This window comes from Hippopotamus amphibius, chromosome 1, assembly GCF_030028045.1.
Source record: "Hippopotamus amphibius kiboko isolate mHipAmp2 chromosome 1, mHipAmp2.hap2, whole genome shotgun sequence".
Taxonomy (NCBI): domain Eukaryota; kingdom Metazoa; phylum Chordata; class Mammalia; order Artiodactyla; family Hippopotamidae; genus Hippopotamus; species Hippopotamus amphibius.
In genome coordinates this window covers 15,124,342-15,147,865 of record NC_080186.1, presented here as the reverse complement: position 1 = coordinate 15,147,865, position 23,524 = coordinate 15,124,342, and the positions used below count along the sequence as shown (strand labels likewise).

At 41.2% G+C, this 23,524-nt stretch overlaps 1 protein-coding gene across 10 annotated transcripts in view; it reads right to left on the bottom strand.

Moving 5' to 3' along the window:
- Window positions 1-22,299, bottom strand: part of OTUD3 (OTU deubiquitinase 3) — a 28,017-nt gene extending 5,718 nt beyond the window's left edge. For all 10 annotated transcript variants that reach the window (XR_009047912.1, XR_009047913.1, XR_009047915.1 and 7 more), the window contains exons 1-7: window positions 21,941-22,299; window positions 14,657-14,805; window positions 10,637-10,749; window positions 6,962-7,084; window positions 2,307-2,438; window positions 1,758-1,854; window positions 380-564 (exon numbers count right to left, since the gene is read on the bottom strand). Coding sequence is in view for 1 of the 10 variants with exons in the window: in XM_057698191.1 (XP_057554174.1) it covers window positions 380-564; window positions 1,758-1,854; window positions 2,307-2,438; window positions 6,962-7,084; window positions 10,637-10,749; window positions 14,657-14,805; window positions 21,941-22,161 (1,020 nt within the window). In the remaining 9 variants the exon portion in view is untranslated. The remainder of the gene's footprint in view (window positions 1-379; window positions 565-1,757; window positions 1,855-2,306; window positions 2,439-6,961; window positions 7,085-10,636; window positions 10,750-14,656; window positions 14,806-21,940) is intronic.
- Window positions 22,300-23,524: the final 1,225 nt, after the last annotated feature.

Here is a 23,524-nt window from a genome sequence, read left to right as displayed (position 1 = left end):
TCCTCTTCTAGGACTCTAGTTAAGCAAATCATGCAAAATACCAAGATTTATACAGAAAGATGTTCACTGAAGGCGATGGCATTTACAAAAAATGGGATTCGATCACGTGGTTCAGCATGGAAAGCACCCACACACGCAGCAACGTCAGAGTATGAGCTCAGGGAATGCTTGCTTCCAGTCATCACTGTTAAGTCCAAACAGGACAAGTGAGGTCTTCACTCCGCTTCATGATATACCCTCATGCACTCCCTGTATCTCCTACAATAACCACTTTCATAAATCAAAAGAAAATCACACACTAAAATGAGCTCCAAGTTCCCTCCACAGCCACTGAATTACAGCAGCCCACCATTCGCCCTGGCAACCCCACCTTTCCTACCTTTGGGAGCTGGTTTTTATTTGCTTTGTTTTCTTCACCAGGGCTGGCCCGCGCCTTATTGTTTTCAGTCCTGCCTTCATTTAAGTCCTGATTTCCAAAGATTCTGGTGCCACTGCCGCCCTCCTCCCACAATGGGCCACACTGCTTCAGTACTCGGCCACTGGACTCAAGGTTCTCCTCTGCATCTTCCAAAGAAAGATATTTTGTTAAACTGAAAACCTAAGAGAGCTACACAATGCGATTATTGTTAAATGACTCCAAATTACCTGGGCCCCTAGATCACTGTCATTTGGAGAGCAAGTTTCCTTGAGGCAAAATTCTAATATCAAGTCAATACAGTGGGGAACATAAGGAGAAAACAACTGGTAAAATTTGGAAGATAAATTTTAAAATAACCTGTTGACCAGTCTTATCATCAGCTTCCCACCAGCCAAGTGCTTTGTTTTGTTAGATTAAACCATTTTCTAACATGAATTTTTAGAGGGAAATCTTTCATTTTTACCCTAAAAACAGAAAGGAAACGAGCTCTAAAACTGTGCTCTCTAGTACAGCAGCTACTAGCCACACACAGCTATTTAAATTCAAACGGATTAAAGTTAAATAAAATTTTAAATTTAGTTCCTCAGTCAGCCTCACTTCACCACATGTCAAGTACACACCATACGGGACAGCACAGACACTGCACAGTGCTGCTTTAAAATCAAAAAGACCAAGTTACATACAGGTTTCTTAGAAGGCACAGCTAATATATAAGGAGGATGATAAAATAACCAATCAGAAAACTATAATGCCAGGAACAGTATCTGGCATATAATGTCTGGCAATAAGTATTGAATCATTTAAAATAAATAACTTGAGAAAACAGTTAGATGTTAACATCTTTTTTCCTTCCTCTGAATCACAGAATTAAACTCAGTTCAAGAAAAAAAAAATATTGAATTATCACCAGTTGGCATATGTCAGTAATCTAAATATTTTCATTAGAAAAATAATTTTTCTCTCTATTTCATTTCAATTATCATTTTGGTATTATAACAAGATCTTATTTCTAAAAGGATAAAGTCCTCCCTGACACTTTCTATTCCTCCAAAACTGATCTAGGTGGCCTTTCCATGCATTCCCCAAGCACTCTGTACCCCCGCTTCATTATGTATCATTACACCAATTTACTCCTCTGTCTCCACCACGCCCCTCCCCACCCCCAGACTGTACTCTCCCTGATGCAGGGCTAGCACCTAGTGAAAAACGCCTGCATATACAAAGTGCTCAATAAACAACTGCTGAATGAATACATGACCATATAATTACTACCTGTCACTTGATTAAAAGTAAGTATTTGGAAAATCACCAACATAATCATTTTGAATCATGGGCTTACTATTTCTTTTCCCTGGGTTCATCTGGAGCATGGCAATTATCGCAGATTCAATATTATAATTTTCAGCTTCCAGGTTTTGGACTATCAAATTAAAATCCTGTGAAAGAAACAAAGGAACATATCAAGACTCTGGGTATACTTTTCTACCTGTCTCTACAACAACAATCTGATAAACAACTTGATAAACTTTTCGCATGTAGAAGTATAAGTGGACTCTAGCAAGGTGCAGTCTATTCCTCAGAATGTGAATAAAAAGCAACCTACTCTAAAAACAAACAAAAGGATGTAATTGAGGCAATCAAGACCTTTCATTTAGAAAATTCTTAATTTTCAGTAAGGTTGATCACATGAAATAACCACTTACTACAATGAACTCTTATAAAACTTCACTAGTCAGAAAATAATAAATCTGCATACTTCCTTAGATTTTGAACAGTGTTGGGTAAAGTCTAGCAAACAAGAGAGAAATGAATAAACAGCTCTCATTAAACTGCATAACTGTATAACCCTGTCTATATAAACCACTGATACTGCATGACAAATACTAACTGAACACCCAGTTGCATTGCAAACTTTCTGGACAGCATCTTCTACTTCATCTCTCAGGTCATCTTCAAAGTCAACTCCCTTTGTTTTGATCTTCTCTCTTTTATCTGATTCATCTTGATGAAGCATCTGAAACTGAAGGACATAGAAAGAGTAATAATCACAGAACTCTAGCAAACTATGTTCAGAATCTTCAACACAGGGAGACACTCTAATCTCAAAAATATTCAAATATCTGGGAAAAGATTCCAGCAACAATCTTAAATGACTAGCAATCACTAGGCTAAATTTCACGCAGGAGATGGCAGGCCACAAGTGAAGTATTAAAAAGAAAGGCCCACAATATGGGGTAACTGTTAAGTAAAAACGGCATCACAGTGCCTACAGCTTCTAGAGACCAACGTTTGAGCAATGACTGCTGACTTGGACAGCACACATCTGTCTCAGCTGGTTTCCAGAGCTGTGAGCTTAGTAACAGAATCGATCCTCTATACTAGCACCTGATGAGCTTTCTCAGCAGGACAACTCATCTTGAAGAAACACGCACACAACTCTCATCTGGTCCCCTAGGCCCTACGTGATCACCAGCAAGCTTGCAGTGTGCTGGAGCTCCTGTCCCAACAGGATTATCACAGGTGAGCACAACTCATCTGACCGCATGTGCCACCACCATTCTCAAGGGAACCTGCCAAACTCTAAAAGCACGAAGAGCCACTCGCTTGGTATCCACAGGCCTTTACATTTACAATCTAAACTCGTTTCGAAGAAGCTAAAATTACCCCTCTGTGGCTCCCAATCACTTTCTCCCTCTGCCTGCTGTTAATGCAGGGAGATGGGACATGAGCAAGGACATTTCCACTTTTTGCATGTAAAAGTGTGAGTGGACTCTAGCAATGTGAGTCTATTCCTAAGAACGTTAATAAAAAGCAACTTATTCCAAAATTTTACCCTAACAATTTGGCTATGTGTATCAAGAGTCTTTGAAATTCATCCAAAGGCAATAATGTCAAGTAGAGAAAGGATTTATGTAAAAGTGCTCAACACAGTGCCACTGAGAGTGGTGAATAACTGGAAATGCCTGAAGGTTTCAGAGTATGAGTGTTGTTAAATAACCACGGAAAATTCACAGAATGATGCTTCAGTCCCAATCAAGTAAGAAACACAGCAAGCATTTTCACTACCACCATGATTTAACAACGTCTCAGAGGTAACAGCAATGCAATTAGCATCACCCCACCCCCAGAAAGAAAATTTAGAAGTATAAAATTGAAAAGAAGAAAAGTTGTCACCATTTACAGAGAATATAATTCTATACCTAAAAAAGAGAGAGAGAGAATTAACAAAAAAAACCTACTGCAAACAGAATTCTGGAAAATCATATATTTATAAGAATCTAGGGTCCAGAATATATAAAGAACTTTTAGAACTCAACAGCCAAATCACAAATATCCCAATTAAAACCTGCACAAAGAACCTGAATAGACATCTCGCTAGAGATACACAAATGGCGAACAAGCACATGAAAATATGCTCAACATCAATCATCATTAGGGAATGAAAATAAAAACCACAAGATGCCACTTCACATCTAATAGGTTGGACATAATTTTAAAAAGAAAGAAAAATAACAAGAGCTGGTGAGGATGTGGAGAAAATGGATCCCTCAATAGTGGTACAGCTACGCACTGTGGAAAAGAGCGTGGCAGTTTCTCAAAAAGTTAAAAGAATTACCATGTGACCCAGCAGTTTCACTCCTAGGTATACAGTTGACAGGTTTGGACTGCACGGGTTCACTTACACGGATTTTTTTCAGTATACAAATACTATAGTAGTACACAATTCACGATTGGTCGAATCCGAGGATGCGGAACTGCAGATACGGGAGCTCAGATACAAAGTCAACTAAAAGTTATACTCGATTTTCAACTCTGCATAGCTGGCACCACTGACTCGTGCTGCTCACAGGCCCACTGTATATCCAAAAGGCTGAGAAGAGGTACTCAAACAAATGCTATACACACATATTCACAGCAGCACTATCCACAACAGCCAAAGTGTGGAAACCCAAATGCCCGTCACAGATGAAAGGCTAAACACAACGTGGTGTGTCATACAATGGAGTAGTATTCAACCCTGAAAAGGAACGAAGTACTACTGGTATGCGCTAAGACATGGATGAACCCTGAAAACATTATGCTACGGAAAGCCAGACACAAAAAGCCACACAGTGTGTGATTCCATTTATAAGAAATGTCCAGAAAAAGTAAATCCGTGAGAGAGAGAAAGTAGACTGGTGGCAGCTGAGGTAGAAGAGGAATGGGGAATGACTGCTTAACAGACACCAGGCTGATGAAAAGGTTTTGGAACTGGATGAAGTGGTTATGCAGCTTTGTGAGTGTATTCAGTGCCACTGAAACGTACACTTTAAAATGGTGAATTTTATGTTATGTGAATTTTACCTCAATTAAAAAGAAAGAAAATTCTGTAGGATAGCTGGGTATGTACATAATTAACACTTTGTTAACAAATCTTATATACACAAATATAAAGGGGGAAAAAAGGACCCTTTCCTTACAACAGGAACAGAAAACACAAAACAGTTAAGAATAAACTCAGCAAAAAATGGGAAAAATCTATATGAATAAAGTGCTCCTGCAGATCACCAAAGAAGTCAATAAAACAAATAAAAAGCTTATCAGGTTCCTGGCTAGGAAGATTCAACATCATAAAGATGTCAATTTTTGTTTGTTAATCTATTAATTTAATGAGATCCCAATAAAAGCAAATATTGACAGCACTTCTTTTTAACTAGACAAACTTATTTTAACATTCATATATAAAACAAAAAAGCAAGAATATACAGGAAATCATAAAAAAAAAGAAAGTAACAATGAGTGAAAAACTCTACTAGATTTTAAAATATACCCTTTCTTAATTAAAACAATGAACACATTAACGTATGAACAGAAAAACCAGTGGAACAGAACCAATGTCTAGAAACAGACCCAACTACACATGGGAATTTAGAACATGAAAAAAGCGGCATTTTAAATCAGTGGAGGAAAACAAATGTGTAATTAATAAACAGTTTGGATTCAACTAGGTAACTACCAGGAAAAATATAAAGTAGAATCCATACCCTCCCACCTGTGTATCAATATATCAATAAATCCCAAATACAGACAAGATCTAACTTTCTTTTTAAAAATGAAAGTACAGAAGTACTAAAATAAACTATGGGAGAATTCTTTTTAACCTCAGAGTGGGAAAGAGCTTCCTAATTATGACCCAAAACTCAGAAGACATTTATATGTTGTCTTGAAAACTTGATAAATTTAACCACACAAAAACCTAAAATTCCTTCAGAGCAAAGACAATATGGGAAAGAATAAAAAGACAAATGACGGGCTGTGAAAAAAATTTGCAACTCATACCACAGATAGAGGCTAATTTCCCTAATACATAAAGATCTAAAAATCATTAAGAAAACTGAACAGGAAAAAAATGGACAAAGAACATGAATACAGTTCACACAAAAAACTACAGATAGATTTTAAGCACAAGAAAAGATGCATAAGAAGCTTACTAATAAGAAAAATACAAATCAAAACTATGTTAAGAAAACCATTTTCCCCCTAACAGTGACATTTAAAAACTTGATAACACACTGGGTTGGCAAAGGTACAGAAGAGACACATATTGCAAGTGGGAGTGTAAGCTGGTAAGACTTCTACAGAAAGCAACTTGGCAACACCTACCAAAATTATAAATGTACACCTCCTCTGACGTAGTAAGAACCTTCTAGGAATTTATTCCACAAATACACTCGCACATGTGTGAAAAGATATACATATAAGGCACTGCATGTTCTCTGTAAAAGCAAAGTCTGACAGCCCTCTGAAAGTCCATGGAAGGGACTATTCACGCACATCATAATGCATCCATACACTACAGTACAATGGAGCCATTTTTACAGATTTCGGAAGTTCCTTATGTACTGCTATGAATTAAACTCCAAGATATGTTCCATTCAAAAAGCACGGTGCAGAACAGTATGTAGAGGATGCTACAACTGTGGACAGTGAGGATGTATTCCAGCAAAAGTGGAATATTTTAAAATATTTCTAGGTAATTTTATGATATACTGATAATACTGGTTGTATCCAGGGAGGTACAAGAGGGTGAGAGAGTGACTTTCATTTTATTTTTTTAATTACAAAGAAAGTGTCTAATAATGTGAGGAAAGGCTTGTGAAATAATGTTAGTGGAAAAAAGCAGGAAACAAAGCTATACAAATATGAAAATAACAAAAATTGTTGATCTGTGTATTTTTTATTTTCTTCTTTACTTTTTCTACAGTTTCCGAATTTTAGATACAAAGCATGGATTAATTTTAAAACATAAAAGTAATTTTAAATGTTTATATAAGTTATATTCATGCCATCATAGCCATCAGCTGTTAGGGAAAGCAAAAGAATGACAATTTTATCTGCTTTCACCTAAACTAACCAGGTTTTTTAAAAAAAAAAAATCAAGCCCACAGATTCTTAAAGGCAACTTTCTATTAACCATCACTGGTTTTTAGCTCCATGGCACACAGCTCTCGCCCTGGCTCCTGCAGGGCTGAGGACACAGAAGGAAGTGGAGGCTTCACTCACATCAGTCTGCAGACGCGCGGGAGCCTCTGAGTTGTCGTTGATCCTGCGCACACTGTCGTAGTGCTCTCCATACCGGTACGCGATGTGTAGCTCCCGCCCGTTGCTTTTATCCGTCCCACGAATCTGCAGGCAAAGGAAGGGGAGATGCCAGCGAGGATGTGCAGTGTCCCTTTTGGAGGAGAAACGCCACCTGACTGCCCAGGAAGCCTGGTCAACAGGCCCTACATAGAAGGAATTGGGAATATGGCTGCGATACCTCCTAAGCAATTTTTGAGTTATCTTTCTCCCATTCACGTATATATGGCTCAGTGTGCTTTAACAGACAACTATATGGACATAAATGTATATGAAAACACATAGCCAAAAACCACAGGCAGATTTACCATGAAGTTAAATAAGCTTGTGTTTCAGTCGTGTTAGTACCTCTCAGCCCCTCAAATGCACAGGCCCCTTTCCAAGAGGGAAGGCCCAAGGGCAGACACACATTTGCTGGGCTTGAAACTCAAACAATTTGGGATGCTTTTCGAAAAAAAGAATACAAAGTTACAAATACAAAATTGCTAGAACCCCTCTCAAGACCTTGAAAGGGGGCCATAAAAAGAAGGACCCTTCACCAAAGTTTACTGTAATATTATTAAGAGCAAAAAAATTTGGAAGCAATCTAAATGTTCAACAATAAAACTGTGATTTAAAAAGAAAAAACAAAAGGAAGGACCTGACACTTATGCTTCCCTAACTGCACAGTAAATCCACCACGCTCTTAAAACAAAAATGGCATTTTTCATCAAACACATATTGAAAAACATTAACAACAAACTCAAAATGTCCCAATTATATCAATTTCAAAACAAAATTACATTCAGTCAAGCAGTACTACTGCCCTGCACAACCTGGAGGCACTACTCACAAGGTGTTTTGTATGAATGGTACCCCTGGGGCCCAACCCAACCAGAATGGTGCTCCCTGGAGTCATGCAATACAGACACCCTGAAGTGAAGCCTGGGCACCCCTCCAAGCCACCACCTCCACCAAAACTCTACAACAATTCTGAATCTGTCCTTTAGGAAGCCCAGTAACTATTTGTTAAAACCCCAAAATACCAGCACCTCCTTCTTGTTCTTGTTGAAAGTCATAGGCGGTAAGATACTATTATTAATTTAAATAATATGTGTGGTCTAAAAACACCACAAAATCATGGAACAAACAGGAACCACACAGGCCTAGAAGTCAGAACCACAGAAGTTTTCTCCAGGTAGAATATCTAGGTCTGAAAGAACAGAGTCTGGTTTTGGTACATGCAAAACAGAGCACCATTCATCTCCCAGGAAGACTACCAGAAAGGGAATTAGTTGATGAGACTCTCTGAATGACATAATCCCAAAAGCACTTATATATTTAAATAATAACACTATACATGCATTATGAAGAGGAAAAAATATCTTGCTGAACAGTAACCAAAACACATGTCTATGTTATTCACAGAAGCATATGTTACATTTGCAACCAGAAAAAAAAAAAAGTAGGTTGTGAGTACAAACCTCCTCATTATTAATGCAAGAGCTCTTACCCATAACAGCAGCAACCAATTCAGTTTCAATTCTCAAATTTGATAAGCTGCTTCACTGGGGTGGGGGGAGATGGGGGAAACCTAGTAGAGTTCCAGTATGCAGGAAATACATTTATTTTAAAAACACATACTCTGAATGTTTAGCAATCCATGAAAGGAGACACTATAGAAATAAGTGTATTTGAGGAAAAAAAATCTAATTATGCAGAATTATCTTCCACAACTACCTAGATAATTAGGAAACTTTAAAAAAAAATTATCAGTGGAGGAAAAGGCAAGCTATCGTTACTAAGTCAGCACTGAGTATATTCCTTCAAGAACAGGATCACTATGCTGTATATTCAAATGATTTTGATGACTTCTGCTAAGCAGTAAAGATTTAAGGACAAAAAATTGGGACAATGAAAGAGTAACTAGTCTTCTTGGCTCAAGGAAGAAAGAGGCTGCCTCACTAAAAATGTGATAGGTCTCTCCGGTGTTAGTACACGTGACAAGACTACCCCAAAGAACAGCACATACAGATATTGTTTCCATCCTGCTCACTGAATCCCTGTAAGGTAAAAGTCCTTACCAACCCATGCAGTATCTAATTTATTTTGTTGTAGTTGTTAAAAGGACATGCCAGACACAGAAAGCTATAAACTTCCGTATACATGACATTCTGGAAAGGCAAAACTATGAGACAAATCAGATTAGTGGTTACAAGAATCTGGGGATGGGGGCTGCAAAGGGGCATGAGGTAACTTTTGGGGTGGTGGAAATACTCTGCATGTTGATAGTGGTGGTATCTGTATGACTATGTTTGTCAAAACACAGACCTATACACCAGAGAATGGTGAATTTTGCCATGTGTAAATTATATCTCTATAATTGACTTTATTTTTATTGAGCAAAGGCTAAGCAAAGGAATAAGCAATTTACAAAGGAATATATATGCAGGTGGTACAAGAAAACAAGGAGGAAAAAAGGCCATTGTTGCCTTGATAATAATACATAGGGATACATACTGTGTGTATATACACACATATGGATATGTCTGTGTGCAGACGTGCTTAAAACGTGTGACACTGTGATACGTCTCTTCCCAGTTATATATGAACGTTTTTATAGTTAAGAGTGTGTGTGATTAACAGGGATACACACTAAAATGTTAACAGTAATTATCTCTGGGGAGTGTGATTCTGAGTGATTTTTATTTGCCTCTAATGGGCTTCTCTAAAATTTGAACTTGTTCTATAATTATCTTTTACTTTCTAATTAAAAAAAAAAGTTAGACGTGGGGGAGTAGTCGGGGGTGGGGGGAAGAGGACTGACAGGAATCACCCGAGCAGTCTCTAGGAGCTGAGTGCAAGCAGGGTGAGTAAGGGGTGGCAGCCTGTGTACATTTTCACCCGGACCTTTGACCTTTCACACTCCAGAATGTGTGGTTTGATGGACTGTGTGGGAGATTAGGCTAATCTAGAATACCAAAGGCAAAGGAGGGGCTGTAAGAGGGGAAGAAAGGTCCAAGCCGCTCAGCAGCAGTGGGCTCTGCCATCGCACAGCACAAACTCAACATCTGTCATAAGATCTTACTTGCTGTAGAAAAACCACTGGAACTGCTATGCATAGCTGCGCAGAGCACAGAAACAAAGCGTGACACCCTAGGCCATGAAATAAATGTTGCTGTTCACAAATTCTTTTTAGCAACAGTTATTATAGTGAACTTGGCCTCTTTTTCCTCCACCTAAAAAGACAAAAATACATACGTGGCACAGGTATATTTCAAACTAGAATCTGTATGCAAATACTTTAAATTCTCATTTAGATATTTTTACAGAATTATCTAAGTTATTTCCACATTAGGCCCTCTGCCCCAAATTACCCAATTAACTGATTGCTGAATAACATTTCTGGCATTTTAAAGGTTTTAGAATTATACTTCAGACTCCATTTATAACGCAGGGTTTAATTCCAAGCCACCACAAGCTTCCTGTCTTTGGTCAGGCTCACAGTCCAAGTCACCCTGCATAGTTCAATATCATACGTCAAGCCCCATCATCTTAGGACATCCCCAAAGCTAATTTATAAATAAGAGCTTAACATAAACTCCTGAATAGGTGACCTACCTGCCACAACGGAGCATTAAGTTGATGAATCACCACATTCAACTGATGATTTCTTGCAAAGGCCACAATGGCATCATTGCCTGCAAATGTTCCAGGCTTTGCCAAACTGGCCACTGTACGGAAACAGGAGAGAAAGAAAAATGAAGTCTTTATAATGGAAAAATCCAAATGCAAACATGCTTTGGTATTTATTTAGTTCCAAATAATGAGAAACGAGGGTACGTGCCTGAAAAAGTCCATTACCTTGTCAGAGTCTAGGAATTTAAGCTGGTTGAACAGCACATAGCCTGCTAACCACAAGGCACCAATCACTTATAAAGAAAGGATTCATTTATTCATTCCTTCAGTAAGTATTTTCTGAATGCTTCCTAAATGCCTAATTCTATGAAGGACACTGGAAATGTGGCAATAATTACAGTAATCCTAACAGTTTGCATGAATGATGCTTATGTGTCAAGCACGGCTCTACTCCTCATATTCTTTTCAATTTTATAATTTCTTCTCATAAATCAATTTTAATCCTCAACCCCCTGAAAGAGGTGAAAGAGGTATTATGATGCACATTATCTTACAGAGGAGGAAACCGAGGCACAGGGTAGTTTGTAGCTGTGCCCAAGGTTATGAGCCAGTACACGGCAGAGCTGAGGTTTACCCCAAGCAGCCTGACTCCAAGACCTTGGCTCCTGGCCGCTCCATTTTAGGCCGGCCCTTACAGTTTGCCCTCAAGGTGTTTACAACCAGTGGGGCAAACAACAAGAAAATAGACAATGCTAATGTATAAGTGCTTTAGGAAAGAAACGTGGAGTAAAGAATTTGGCCTTGCAATTATACTCCAATAAAGAGCTTAAAAAAAAAAAGAATTTGGCCTTACCCAAAGAGAGGTCTGGCCTTTACCCCTGGCTCCTGGGAAAGAACCTCTAAACCCTGGGGATCCCAAGTGAGGGAACCCTGGGGATCCCAAGCGAGGGGGTGTCTCTGTTACTCACAGTGGCCCCTCAGCCACACCTGACAGTTTAGGCACGACGCAACGCACGATGGACCTCTCTGGCCATGGGATACTAGAAAGACCTCAGGGACTGGGGAGCTGGAGACTGAGTTCAACTACTTAGGCAATCAATCAAGAATATCTACATAATGAACCCCAATAAAAACTGTGGACACTGAAGTTAGGGTGAGAGTCCCTGGTTGACAATACTCTGTATATTGTGTAACCTTCCCGGACTCTACTTTTTGGCCAATTTTGATCTGTATCCTTTCCTTATAATACACTGTAACTGTGAGTATAACAGCCTTCAGTGAGTTCTCTGAGTCCTTTTAGCAAATTATCAAACCAGAGAGTGATGCTGGTAAACCACAAACTTGCAGCTGGTATCAGAAGTCAGGGAAGTCTTGTGTAAGACTGTGTCCTCAAACCTTGCAGCTTCGCTAACTCCAGGTAGGGAACATAAGCCAGTCTGATCGGTGGGGAGAGGAAGTTAGGCATACCACATAAGCTTCTCAGCTAAGACAACTAATGCTACTTCCCAAAGGGCAGGCAGAAGAATAGATGATGTCCCAAGCAGAAGTGAGAAAAAGAGCACATTGAGCTTGTGGACTATACAGCATTGGCAGAAACTTAGAATGGTGAGATGTCGCGGTGGGGGAGCAAGAAAATATATTGGGAAATGGCAAGAGAAGAGGGTAGGGAAACAAGAAAATCACAGATCATAAGGCTAAAGAGTTCGGACTTTATCCTGAGGTCGATGGGGAGCCGCCAACAAGTGTTAGACAGGGGAAGATCTATTTGATGTACATTTAGATGACCACGCTGGCTGCAACGTGGAAAACTGAATGGGCCAGGAGGCAATGAGGCCAGTCCAAAGAGTACTGAAGAAATCTAGGCAAATGGCCAAAGAGGACTGATTCTATGAGATAACAGAAATGGGGAAAAATATATTGAGGGAGAAGTGATAAGACTTCATGAGTGACTGGGTATGAGGAGGGAGGGAGAGAAGGCATTAAGAACGTTCAGGTTTCTGATCCAGGTATCTGTTTAGTTAGGGAAAAGATGATTCTGATTCTCCAAAGCCACAATCTAAAGGAAAGAAGGAATCCTAAAAGACATAGCCAGATGTGAGGGTAACAAGGTCCTGAAGAGTTAAGTGAGCCATTCAGTCATTCAGTCAACAAATGAGTGCCTACCTTGTGCCAGCCACTGCCACAGTGAGGAACCAACACAGTTCCTGCCTCAAGAATCTCACAGTATAACAAAGCAGACATGAAAAACACAACTATAAGAGTGATAAATGTAACAAGTCAAGTCTTCAACTGACACAAGTAGAATGTGCAGACTTCTGGGTGTCTTTTCCTTTCTTCTATGGCAATCAGAGCCACTCCTCACTTCTATCATACTCAAACTCTTACAAAGCACCGACCAACCATCAGGCATGCACAGCAACATTTCATGAGAACATCTTCCCACCGTACACCTAAGGTCCTGCCATACCCCCAAATCTACCACATGCTCTTCACTGAAGGTGTTCGAAGTGGAATTTCAAGTCACAAACTAAAAACTCTCTTCACCTAAGATATTTTAATTGGATCTATGACACAATTCATTTTATACAGCACTTAACTCCAAACCTTACTCCACATACCCATATTTAATTTGTAATCTGCTGACTATCTGATCAACTGGCGCCTGCTGGACAAAAAAGTGATCCAGGAAGAGGACCATCAGAATTCAGTGGTTAGAATAAACTACTTGGTGGGAGTCTTGCTGCTGTGTCTCTTTTGCTCCTCCTGCCTAATGAATGAGTTCTTTCCTAGAGAGGAGGAGAAAGGCTTTGGGATCACAGATAGTTTCCCTTCCAAATGTCTTCCTCCTGCTGCCCTCTAGTTTATTAACAGTGCAGCTGCCGTGCCATTCCCCCAGCAGAAACTTCAGAATCACCTCTGGCTCCCTCCCGACCTCCAATAAGTCCTGTCAATGACACCGCCACACTGTGCCTCGGTCTGGCCCCCACTCATCATCCCCAGTAGCTGCCTCGCTGGAGACGCGCTCCTCCTCTCATCTGGCCAGTGTACTCCGTCTCCCTTCTCAGTCTCTCTCCCCAACCACTCCTGACATGGTTCCCAGAGTTAGCGCTCTAAAACACACAATGATTCTGTCTCTTTCCTGATAAGAGACAGATACAACTGTGAGCCCTGTAATGAAAATGTTATTCGTAAAACATAAATATATCACACTTAGCAGAGTAGATTATCAGTAAATATTTGTCAAAATCAAAGCTTAAAAGCATGTATTTTCTTACTAGAGTTGAGCCTATTAAGGAACTAATTTAAGTCACTAACTGACTTGCCTCAAAGAAATCAGGTTGTGTTTGGCTTTTGGGGGAGAAATTAAAATGACTTCGTTGATTTTTCTGATTATAAAAGTAATACATGATCATTTAAAAATCAGAAAAATCTACAGAAGGTAATTTAAATACTCATAGTCCCACCACCCCAGATGGTTGACACTTATTAAGAAATTTTAACTGTATTATATAATTTAACCTTTACCAAAAATCCCTATAAATTAGGTCCTATTATCTCCCCTTAATAGAAGTTGTTGAAAGAGAATGAGTGGTTTCTGCAAAATAACTTGAGCCAAGAATTAATAACCATAAAATGTTAGTATATTTCCAGACTTTTCCTAATTTCTTTCTATGTGTATACACCTTTTAAAAATAGGATCCATCTGTACACACTATTTTATAACCTGCTTCCCCCCTTAATTCCCTCTCACTGAATAAGAAGTCATGTATAGCTTTTCAGATTAATTAACATCATCATTTTTATTAATGGTATCTACATCTAAACCTACTGATTCCCAACTGCCTAACACGCTGCCTGTTACAGAGCATATTATTTTTGTTGAATAAATGAATGCCACAATTTATGTAATCAAACCCCTAGCTGGGAGGGTGGGCGATGCTGATGGATTTAATTACCCAAAACATTACTCCTGGAGGATCCAGTGTCCCACGGTGAACCTACCATGTTTCTCAAAAGGAATGTCATCTTCAACAAAGGGTTCAAAATCTTCCCGCTGCTTTATCATGTAGTCCACAGTCTCTTGTCGGTGCTTGAGATGATTTCGTGAGTGTCCCTCCAACTGATCACCAAGAGCTCTGAATAGGCAATTGCTATCAAAACAAAAACACTGGTCAAGACCTTTTAAAAATGAACTTGGTTCATCTATTATAAAACACTGATGCTTCATGCTAGGCCATCCACGGAAATCTTTCACACAGAGAAGAGATAAAGCCTCAACTCTGTCCACAATTCCTCCCAGATACTGTGGGGAAGAACACTAGGGAAGATATGTAACCACAGCACCTTCTTGAGAGGCAGCAAACAAGGATGCTATTCCCCACTTACCAGCTGGCTGACTCAGGAGAGATAATGAACTTCTCTGGGCCTCTGTTGCTTCAACAAGTGGAGCTGGTGATACATTGACCACCTGAAGACAGGGTCCAGACACTACAGGCCATTCCACCCCTCAGGGCTATGACTCCCAGACCTCCTTCCAAAATGAGAAATCATATCTGCTGCCTCTTTTCTGAAACCCTTTTCACTATGGCTGCCCAGCTAACTAATCATTTACCTAACAAGTACCAGAAAGAGAGCAATTTGTCAAGCTCCCAATAGAAACAACTGAACTTAACATCCCGTTTCGAGTCCTAAGGTAACAGTGGAGAAAGCTGTGGGAAGGAAAGCTCTTGGACAACACACAGGTGTAGCACACAAGGACACTCTCCTCCTTGTCTCCTCACCTCTCATGCAAGGAGCCACAAATATTATTCCTGCCAAATAAAAGTCTCCAAGTTTTCTTTTTGTTTTGTTTCTAACATTAAAATGCTGGTAATAAATTTTAAGAGTTATCTTTACTTTCAAACCTCTTAAAGCCTTCTCAATTTCCAAGCCTTTCCAAAGGCTTCTAAGTTTCCAATGACAAACACAGAGCCCAGGTACACAAAGACTGAAACAAGACAAACACAATCCGGTATCCTCAAAATTAAGGAAACAGCCATTTTGAAATCAAACAGTTGCCCACTTTCACTCCAAACTGTTTACTCTTCCAAATGAAAATCTATGATATTCTAATTCCAAAATACAGACTCATCACTTTTCAAAGGACTTCAGATCTAAATGTGTAGGTGACGGAGGTTTTTTGTTTTTCAACTCAGAAAAGTGAGTTTTCAATAGAAACTTGTAAGGAGGCAGGAATCTAAAAATATAAGGATTTATACTTTTTTTTTTTGCAGAGAAGGACAGAATCTAAAGACAGATTCTATAAACTAGAATTCAAGAAACACATCAATCTGGGGCAACATTCTGGAAGAAACTGGAACATAACAGTTCTACACACTAGAACGAGGGGTCTGTTGCTAAAATCTAACAACGGCAGTCTTTTTTCAAGCACAGGTAAGCTAATGGATAAGATGTTCTCAATTTTAAGCTTCTCTCTCAAACTTTTCTTAAACCTTTAACATCTGCCACCACTAGTTTATTCTTAAATCCAGTTTAAGAGGAGGTATGATTTAGCACAAAATTACATAGTTATTTTACATTTGATATCTCAAAATTCATGGTATTCTACAGAAAGTAACATGCTTTCTAAAACTTTCAGTAACAAGGACAAATGCTCTCCATTAAACCCAAAAAAGTAGGTATAAAACTGCACACTGCATGAGCTTAACCATGTCCATCTGCATACTATACACACAGAATCAGAAAAACATACAAATGTACCCACAGAAAAAGCACTGAAACCATCACTTAAACAGCTCTTACAATGTGTCAGGGACTGTTCCAAACATTTTATATGTATTAAATGTGTTTAGTCCTTACAACTCTATGAGACGGGCACAATTGCCATCCCCCTAAGGTAACCTGCCCAAGGTCACAAAATCAGTAGGTGGTGGATCCAGGATTCAATCCCAGGCATCACAATGTTAGTGCAGTTACCCATGGGTAGTAGAATTAGGAGTATCTGTTAAACTTATTTTAATGTATTTTTCTATATTTTCCAAGCTTTCCTTGAGTTCACTAAAAATAGTCAAAATGAAAAATCAAGATAGACAAATCACTTCCTTTTCAGACACAGTTGCAAGGTAGTGGCACAGGAAATGTGAACAAACACTACAGGCGACCTGGGTTCCCTTAGGGAGCCCAGCAAGAGCACTCATTATCCTCAGGAGAACAGTGGAGTCAGTGCCCAAAGGGCCTCTAGCAGATCCCAGCTGTTTCCTGAGTCCACACCCACACCCACTCACCAGACTACAGCAGGGCTTCTCACCCCCTACACTGTTGACATTCTGGGATAATCCTTTGTCCTGTGCACTGGAAGATGTTTAAGAGCATCCTTGGCCTCTACTCACTAGATGCCAGTAGCACCACTACCAACATGTTCCCACCAGTTATAACAGCCAAAAATATCTCCAGCCATTGCCAAATGTTCCCTTGGGGGAAAAATCACCCCCACTTCAGAACCACTGCATTATATGGATATGTGTAAAGTCTTGCATTTGAGTTCACAAAAATAACCAATTACACAAGTAGCATGTAAGGGTTTTGGGTGCTCAATAATTTAGCATGAGACAATACTGCCATGCAGACATTTAAAAAATTAATGGGCTCTTAGGCTGCAGTAATAGTAAATATGCAGAAAAGTCAGGGGAGAGGGGGTCAGGTTTTGTTCTGTACTGGATATGATTCTGGTTACTACATTTTAAGACATGTTCAGATGAGGTGATGTGGCTTTAAACTAAATAATATGAAGAACACAAACCCAGCCTACAGAAGGCTGAGGGACATGATAGCTGTTTCTAACTATTCATGAAATACTGTTTCATGAAATAGTTACCGTTCGTGAAAGGGATGTTATCCTTGTACAATAAAAATAAAAATAAAACATGGAAGCTACAGAGACATAGATTCTGGCAAATAAAAGGTAATTTTATTTTAGCTCTAAGATAGAGACAGACTGTCTCTATAGGATTTTGTATGTTTCTATTGGCGAGCCTCAGGAATTGTCTACATACACGCTATACAATACGGTCACCACTAGCCACAGTTAATTACTAAGGACTTAAAATGTGGTTAATACAAATTGAGGTGTGTTGTAAGTATAAAATACTGGATTTTGAACAGTATTTTTTAAATGTAAAGTATCTAATTAAAATTTTTGTATTGATATGTTGAAATGATAATATTTCAGATATAGTGGCTTAAAATATATATATTAAAATTAGTTTCACCTGTTTCATTTTACCTTTTTACTGTGGCTACCGGGAAAAATTTAATTACACATGTGGTTCCCATTTTATTTCTATCAGACAGCGCTGGTCTCAATCACTGATTCTCAAAGTGTGACCCCCTGACTAACAACATCAGCATCACCTGAGAACTTGTTCAAAATGAAAATTCTGAGCCTCCCCCCCCCCCACCCCTACTGAGTCAAACACTCTGCGGTTGGGACCCAGCAATCTAGTCCATCCAAGGGTTTAATTAGCCCTCCAGCTGATCCTGCCGTATGCCAAAGTCTGAGAAACACTAGTCTAGAATCTAGACTCTAAATCAGCAGTTCTCAGCTATACCGCACATTAGAATCACATGTGGGCATTTTTTTAAATTATCCATAACCAGGCCCCACTGCCTGAGAGTCCAGTGCAGCTGATCTAGGGGACAGCCCAGGCAATATATTTTTTCCAAAGTTCCCCAAGTGATTCTATTGTGCCACCAAGGTTGAAAACCTTGCCAGACACAAAAGATGAGGCTGCAGTACAGGTGATGCAGGTGCTAACGGATAATTAACAAGATGGCAAAGTGTGAATATGCCCTTCCAGCACTAAGATCCTATAATTACAAAAGCAAGGCAAAACTTTCAAAATAACCTATTTGAGACAGAGATAAACGGGTAAAATCAGTGATTCTTTAATGCTTTAATATTGGAACACAACTAGTTAGTAACGTAATCTGAGGCTACAGTTAGGAAGATACAACTGGATATAGTTCAGAGAGATGTTAATATTGTACTGCCTAATCCAATTAGAGATTCTTTTCACACTACAACCAATCATGTTTTTAAGGACAGCATCAAGGTTAAAATATTTATTTTGAAACTGAATCCAATTTATGTGGGTCAGGTCCACCCTCCAGACAACACAACAAACATGAAGGCAGCCCATGATGCATTAGAAAACCCCATAAGTGGCTCCCTGATTAATCTACGCTACACCGATTCAGCTCACATAAAGGCTACATTAAGGAATACCAGCTCATTTCTTCCCAAGCACCCAAAGGTTCCAGAATGCTACAAGTGCCATACTACTAACAATGAATACGCCTATATAGTAAGATGCTATCTCAGGCTACTCAATATTGTAATCAGAACAGAATGGAAAGACCGAAGAGTGGAGACTGTCAACTATTTTTTTTTATTACCATAACTTTATATTTCACCACAAGTACCCAATAAGTATAACAAATAAAAGAATCTGTTGACCTGGTGTACCCCCCAAAAAATAAAAAAATTAAAAAAAAAAAAAAAAAAGAATCTGTTGATACCTACTAACCTGTAGTATACACAGGAAGCACCATCCACTGCACAGGGATAAAGCCTGTCATCACCATATCCAAAAGTGCCACAATATTAAAGAGGGCTGAACAGTCCACTTCATGGTACCCATGGGAAGAATTTGTGAACAGAAAGGGGTTAGCTTCACGGAGCCCGCAAAGGAGGAATTATTATTCTCATTTTATCTACCATTGTCCAAAGAATAGGGAGGCTGGAGAGACATGAGCATTGCAGTCCAGCTGGCCTCTGACCTCTCCAGCTTCACTGCCACTGACTTCTATCCTTGTACCTTATACTCCTGTCATCCTGAACAACTTGCAGATCTCTCAAAAATAATGTGCTCCTGTGCCTTTACATATATTACTCCTCAGCCTGGAATGTTCTCTTGGTATATTTTTATTGGTCTTCAAACCCAGTCTGAGTATGACCTCCTCTGAGAGGCATCTAGCATAGGGTAGGTTTCGATGAACATTTGCTGAATGAATGAGGTTTCCCTGACCACTTCAGGGAGTGCTGGCTACTTTCTTCTCAATAGTACCACCATAATCAGTCACAGTTAAGATTATATCAACTTGCGTTTTAATTATTTATATCATCCATTCTTAAAGTGCGGCCCAGTCTGGGAAGGGTGGGTGTCTCTGAGACCCTTTCAGGATACCCATGAGTCCAAAACTAAGATGTTAACTATCTTTTCCACTCTCACTCTCTCACAAGTGTACAGTGGAGTTTTCTAAAGGCTACCTGATACGTGATATTCGATGTTATCATTCTGAAAGCTAGTATGTGTTTGTATATTATCTTTTTAATTTTTATTTTACTTTCTAATATAGTAAATACTGATAATTATAATCCACATAAACAAAAGCTCTTTGGCGTCATTAATTTTTAACAGTATAAAGGGATCCTAAGGCCAAAATGTTTGAGACCTGCTGTTGCGTTTCTCTTTCTAGGCTATGAGCACCTTAAGTATCTTGGTCATCAATGTATTCCCAGCACTTTGTTCAACCAACGTTTGCTGAATTAACTAAAGCATGCTCTATCAGGGAGCAGGGGAGTAGAGGTAGTACTCTGAAAGTTTCCCATTGCATTATGAAAACTCCCTTGAGATTTTACAACTCCCTGTGCTGCAATTCCTGCTCATAAGCAACCTTCTGTTGAGAATCTCAGTTTCCTGGACACCCTGACAGTGGGAATACCATGTCCAGTAGAGCAGACAAAAGCAACCCAATCATTTGCAAGGAAGGGTCAGACCCCAGCCGAGTCCCACCGTGAAGTATTCAACCGGTATTTCAGTTTATATAGCAATGTGAGTTTGCTTAGCATAAACAAGGCCCTGAACATTTAATAAACTGTATTTGACAAAAATCAAGGTACTAGGCTAAAAGCAAAACCCAGCAAACTTCTAACTATAGTGACTCCACTAAGAAAACGCCCCTCTGAGGGGCCCTTCTGAAGGTCTAGTTGGCCTCCCTCTATGATATTTTTATCATTCACTCATTCATTCAACAAAAATGCACTGAATGCCTTCTATGTACCAGGCATTGTGCTAGGATGTGGTGAATAAATTGCAATCAAGCTCTAAGTCCAATCTTCCTGAAGCACTAGTGCATGTGTAGGAAAGGTGGGAAAGGGAAATTAGCGCCAGTTCATAAACAGCCTTGATTAGTAAGATGCAATGCAATGTGAAATTCAGAGAACACTTCCTTCCCCCTCTTCCACTCTTAACAACTAAGGCAACTCTGTATGGTCTTTAGCTTCACCTTATTCTTCCCTCTGCCCTATCTTAGCCTCCAAGTGAAGTGAGAAACAACAACAGCCAGGCTGTTTTTAATACTGCCTCTTCCAGAGTGAAACTCTGGCAACCGGACTCCCTTTTACCTACCCCTGCAATGGGGATGCTAACTGAGCTCCTCTCCTCTCCCCACCCTTTTTCTTCTTCCCTCCACGCTCCTGGATCCATATCCCCCTTTCCGAGGCCATTTATTCCTTCCCTTTCCCCATTCCCTCCCTCCCATCCCGTTTATTTATCCCGTGTTCCCTAAAAAAAGCTGGACCTAGATTCCAGTCTAAACCCCAATCAAACCTGGGTAGGCGTCATCGCTTACAGAGCAGAAACTGAAGCTCATGGAAGTAAGAATTAGAGAAGTTGCCTTCAGCTCAGCAAACAACAGGCCCTCCCAGACCTAATTTCCCAAGTGTACAAGGAGGGCAATACCCAACAAGTAAGGACTCGAAGGAGGCCAAGCGTTACACCAAGTGGGGTTTAACGCCTCTTTCTGTTTGATCGTCCTTATGACCGCTCTCCTTGCGGTCCTGCTCTTCGACTGGCTGGCTCCATCTCAATCGTTCAGGTCTCAGCTTAAATGTCACCTTCCGGGGGGCGGGGGAGGGGGGGAGAGGGGGGCCTTCCTGAGCACCGATCTAAAGGAGACCTGCTCCAGTATCCTCTCTCAGGACCCCTTTACAGTTTGCTTGGCGCCTGTGCCACGACTGGGGCAAGTGGGGACGACTCGAGCGTCCCGAGGGGAGGGGCCGGGCCGCCTCGCTCGCCGCCAGACCCTCTGCACCGGGAAGCGGCCGGCTCGCCGCTGGCGCTCGGGGCCGCCCGATGAATGGGTTGGCGAGAACTAGCGACGGTCGCCCTGTCCGGCGCGTCCCCCGGCGCCGCCCCCCGCCCCGCGCTCCCGGGCCCGCCTCACCCGTCCCCCGGCACCTCCCGCAGCTTCAGCCCCAGGGCCTGCAGCTGGTTGGCGAAGCTGACGAACTCCTCCTCGCAGCCGCCGCCGCCGCCGGACTCCGGCCGGTTCCGCCGCTCCTTGGCCAGGGCCCGGCGCGCCGCCCGCTCGTCCCGCTTGCGCTCGGCCTCGGCTTTCCGGCTGCCGCTGCCCGGCCGGCTCTTCGCCGCCTGCTTCCGGGACATGGCCTCGGCCCCGCGGCCGGCAGCGGCAGGAGGGAGAGCCGCAGGACCGCCGGGCCGCCGCCTCAGGTGCCGGGGAGGCGAAGCGGCGCGGGCCACGGAGCCCGGCGGCGGCGACGCGGCCACCGCGCCTGCGCCGGCGCCGGGCCTCCCCACCCAGGTCATGCGACGGAACCCCGCCCCCTCCGCCCGGCCTCGGCGACAGGCACCATAGAGAGCTCGCCTGGGAGAGCTAGAGGGGAACCATCGTTGTTTGTTCCGCTCCTCCCCCTACCGGTGGGTGGTACTCCAAGTGAAGACCGGTGGGACCAGAGAGAGCAAAGCAGGAAAAGGTCAAGGAGAGCCCTGGTTCTAGAGCCCATACACTTTACTTAATCCTGCCTTTCTCTGCTTCTCCGCCTTCCGTCATAAATCAAGGAGAGGTAGCCCTTGTCCAAAACTGGTTCCTCTAGTAATCTTGATTCCATTGTAAGGTGACCAACCTAGGTTTTCCTGGGCTAAGTGTTTTCCAGGGATGCAGGACTTTAAGTTTTAAAATGGGGACAGTCCCAGGTAAACCAGGGTAGTTGGTAACCCTAATCCACATCCACGTATCCTGGAAGCTAACTCCATCAGTAATCCCATCTCTTGTGCGGTAATGGCCTCTTCTCCCTCATCCTGCCACTTCTTTCTAAACTCTCTCTCCCCACAGTGATGCCACTGTCTCCTCCACGTCTTGACCCTCTAACCAGGAAATGAAAGGAAGGCCCAGCTCTGGACCAGTCTTTCACGATTTCTGGGAATGTTCCTAATGTTTCTGCCCTTAACAGTCTTATTTTCTCACTCTACCTGCAAGTTCCCCTCTGGGAATAGCCTCCAATTCCTGAGTTTCAACTAATGTCTGTATTTATCTTCAGCCCCTGTGTTAGATGCCAGATGTAACACTGAATCAAAGAGACATGGCGATTGCCCTCAGGGAGCCCAGATTCCAGTGAGACATATAGGCAAGGACTACAACAATTTCAATACTACCTGACAAATTCTGTCAAGGGCGCAGTGGGGCAAAACGTGGAGTGAAAAATGCAAAAAGGCTTCCCAGAAGAGCTGAGTTCTAGGCTGAAGCTTAAAGAATGAGTAGGACTTGGCCAGACTAAGACAGTTAAGAGAGAGGGGGTTGTGTGTCCAACACCAGAGCTCCGTTTTGACAGGCAGTGTCATTTCTTTGAAGTGAAGAAAGTTCAGTCTGACAGAAGCCCAGGAGTTGAGCTATGACACAGGAAATGAAAGGAAGGCCCAGCTCTGAACCAGTCTTTTAGACCATATGAAAGGGTTTTATCCAAGTCCTTAGAGCCATGGGGAGCCATTGAAGCATTTTAATCAGGAACTG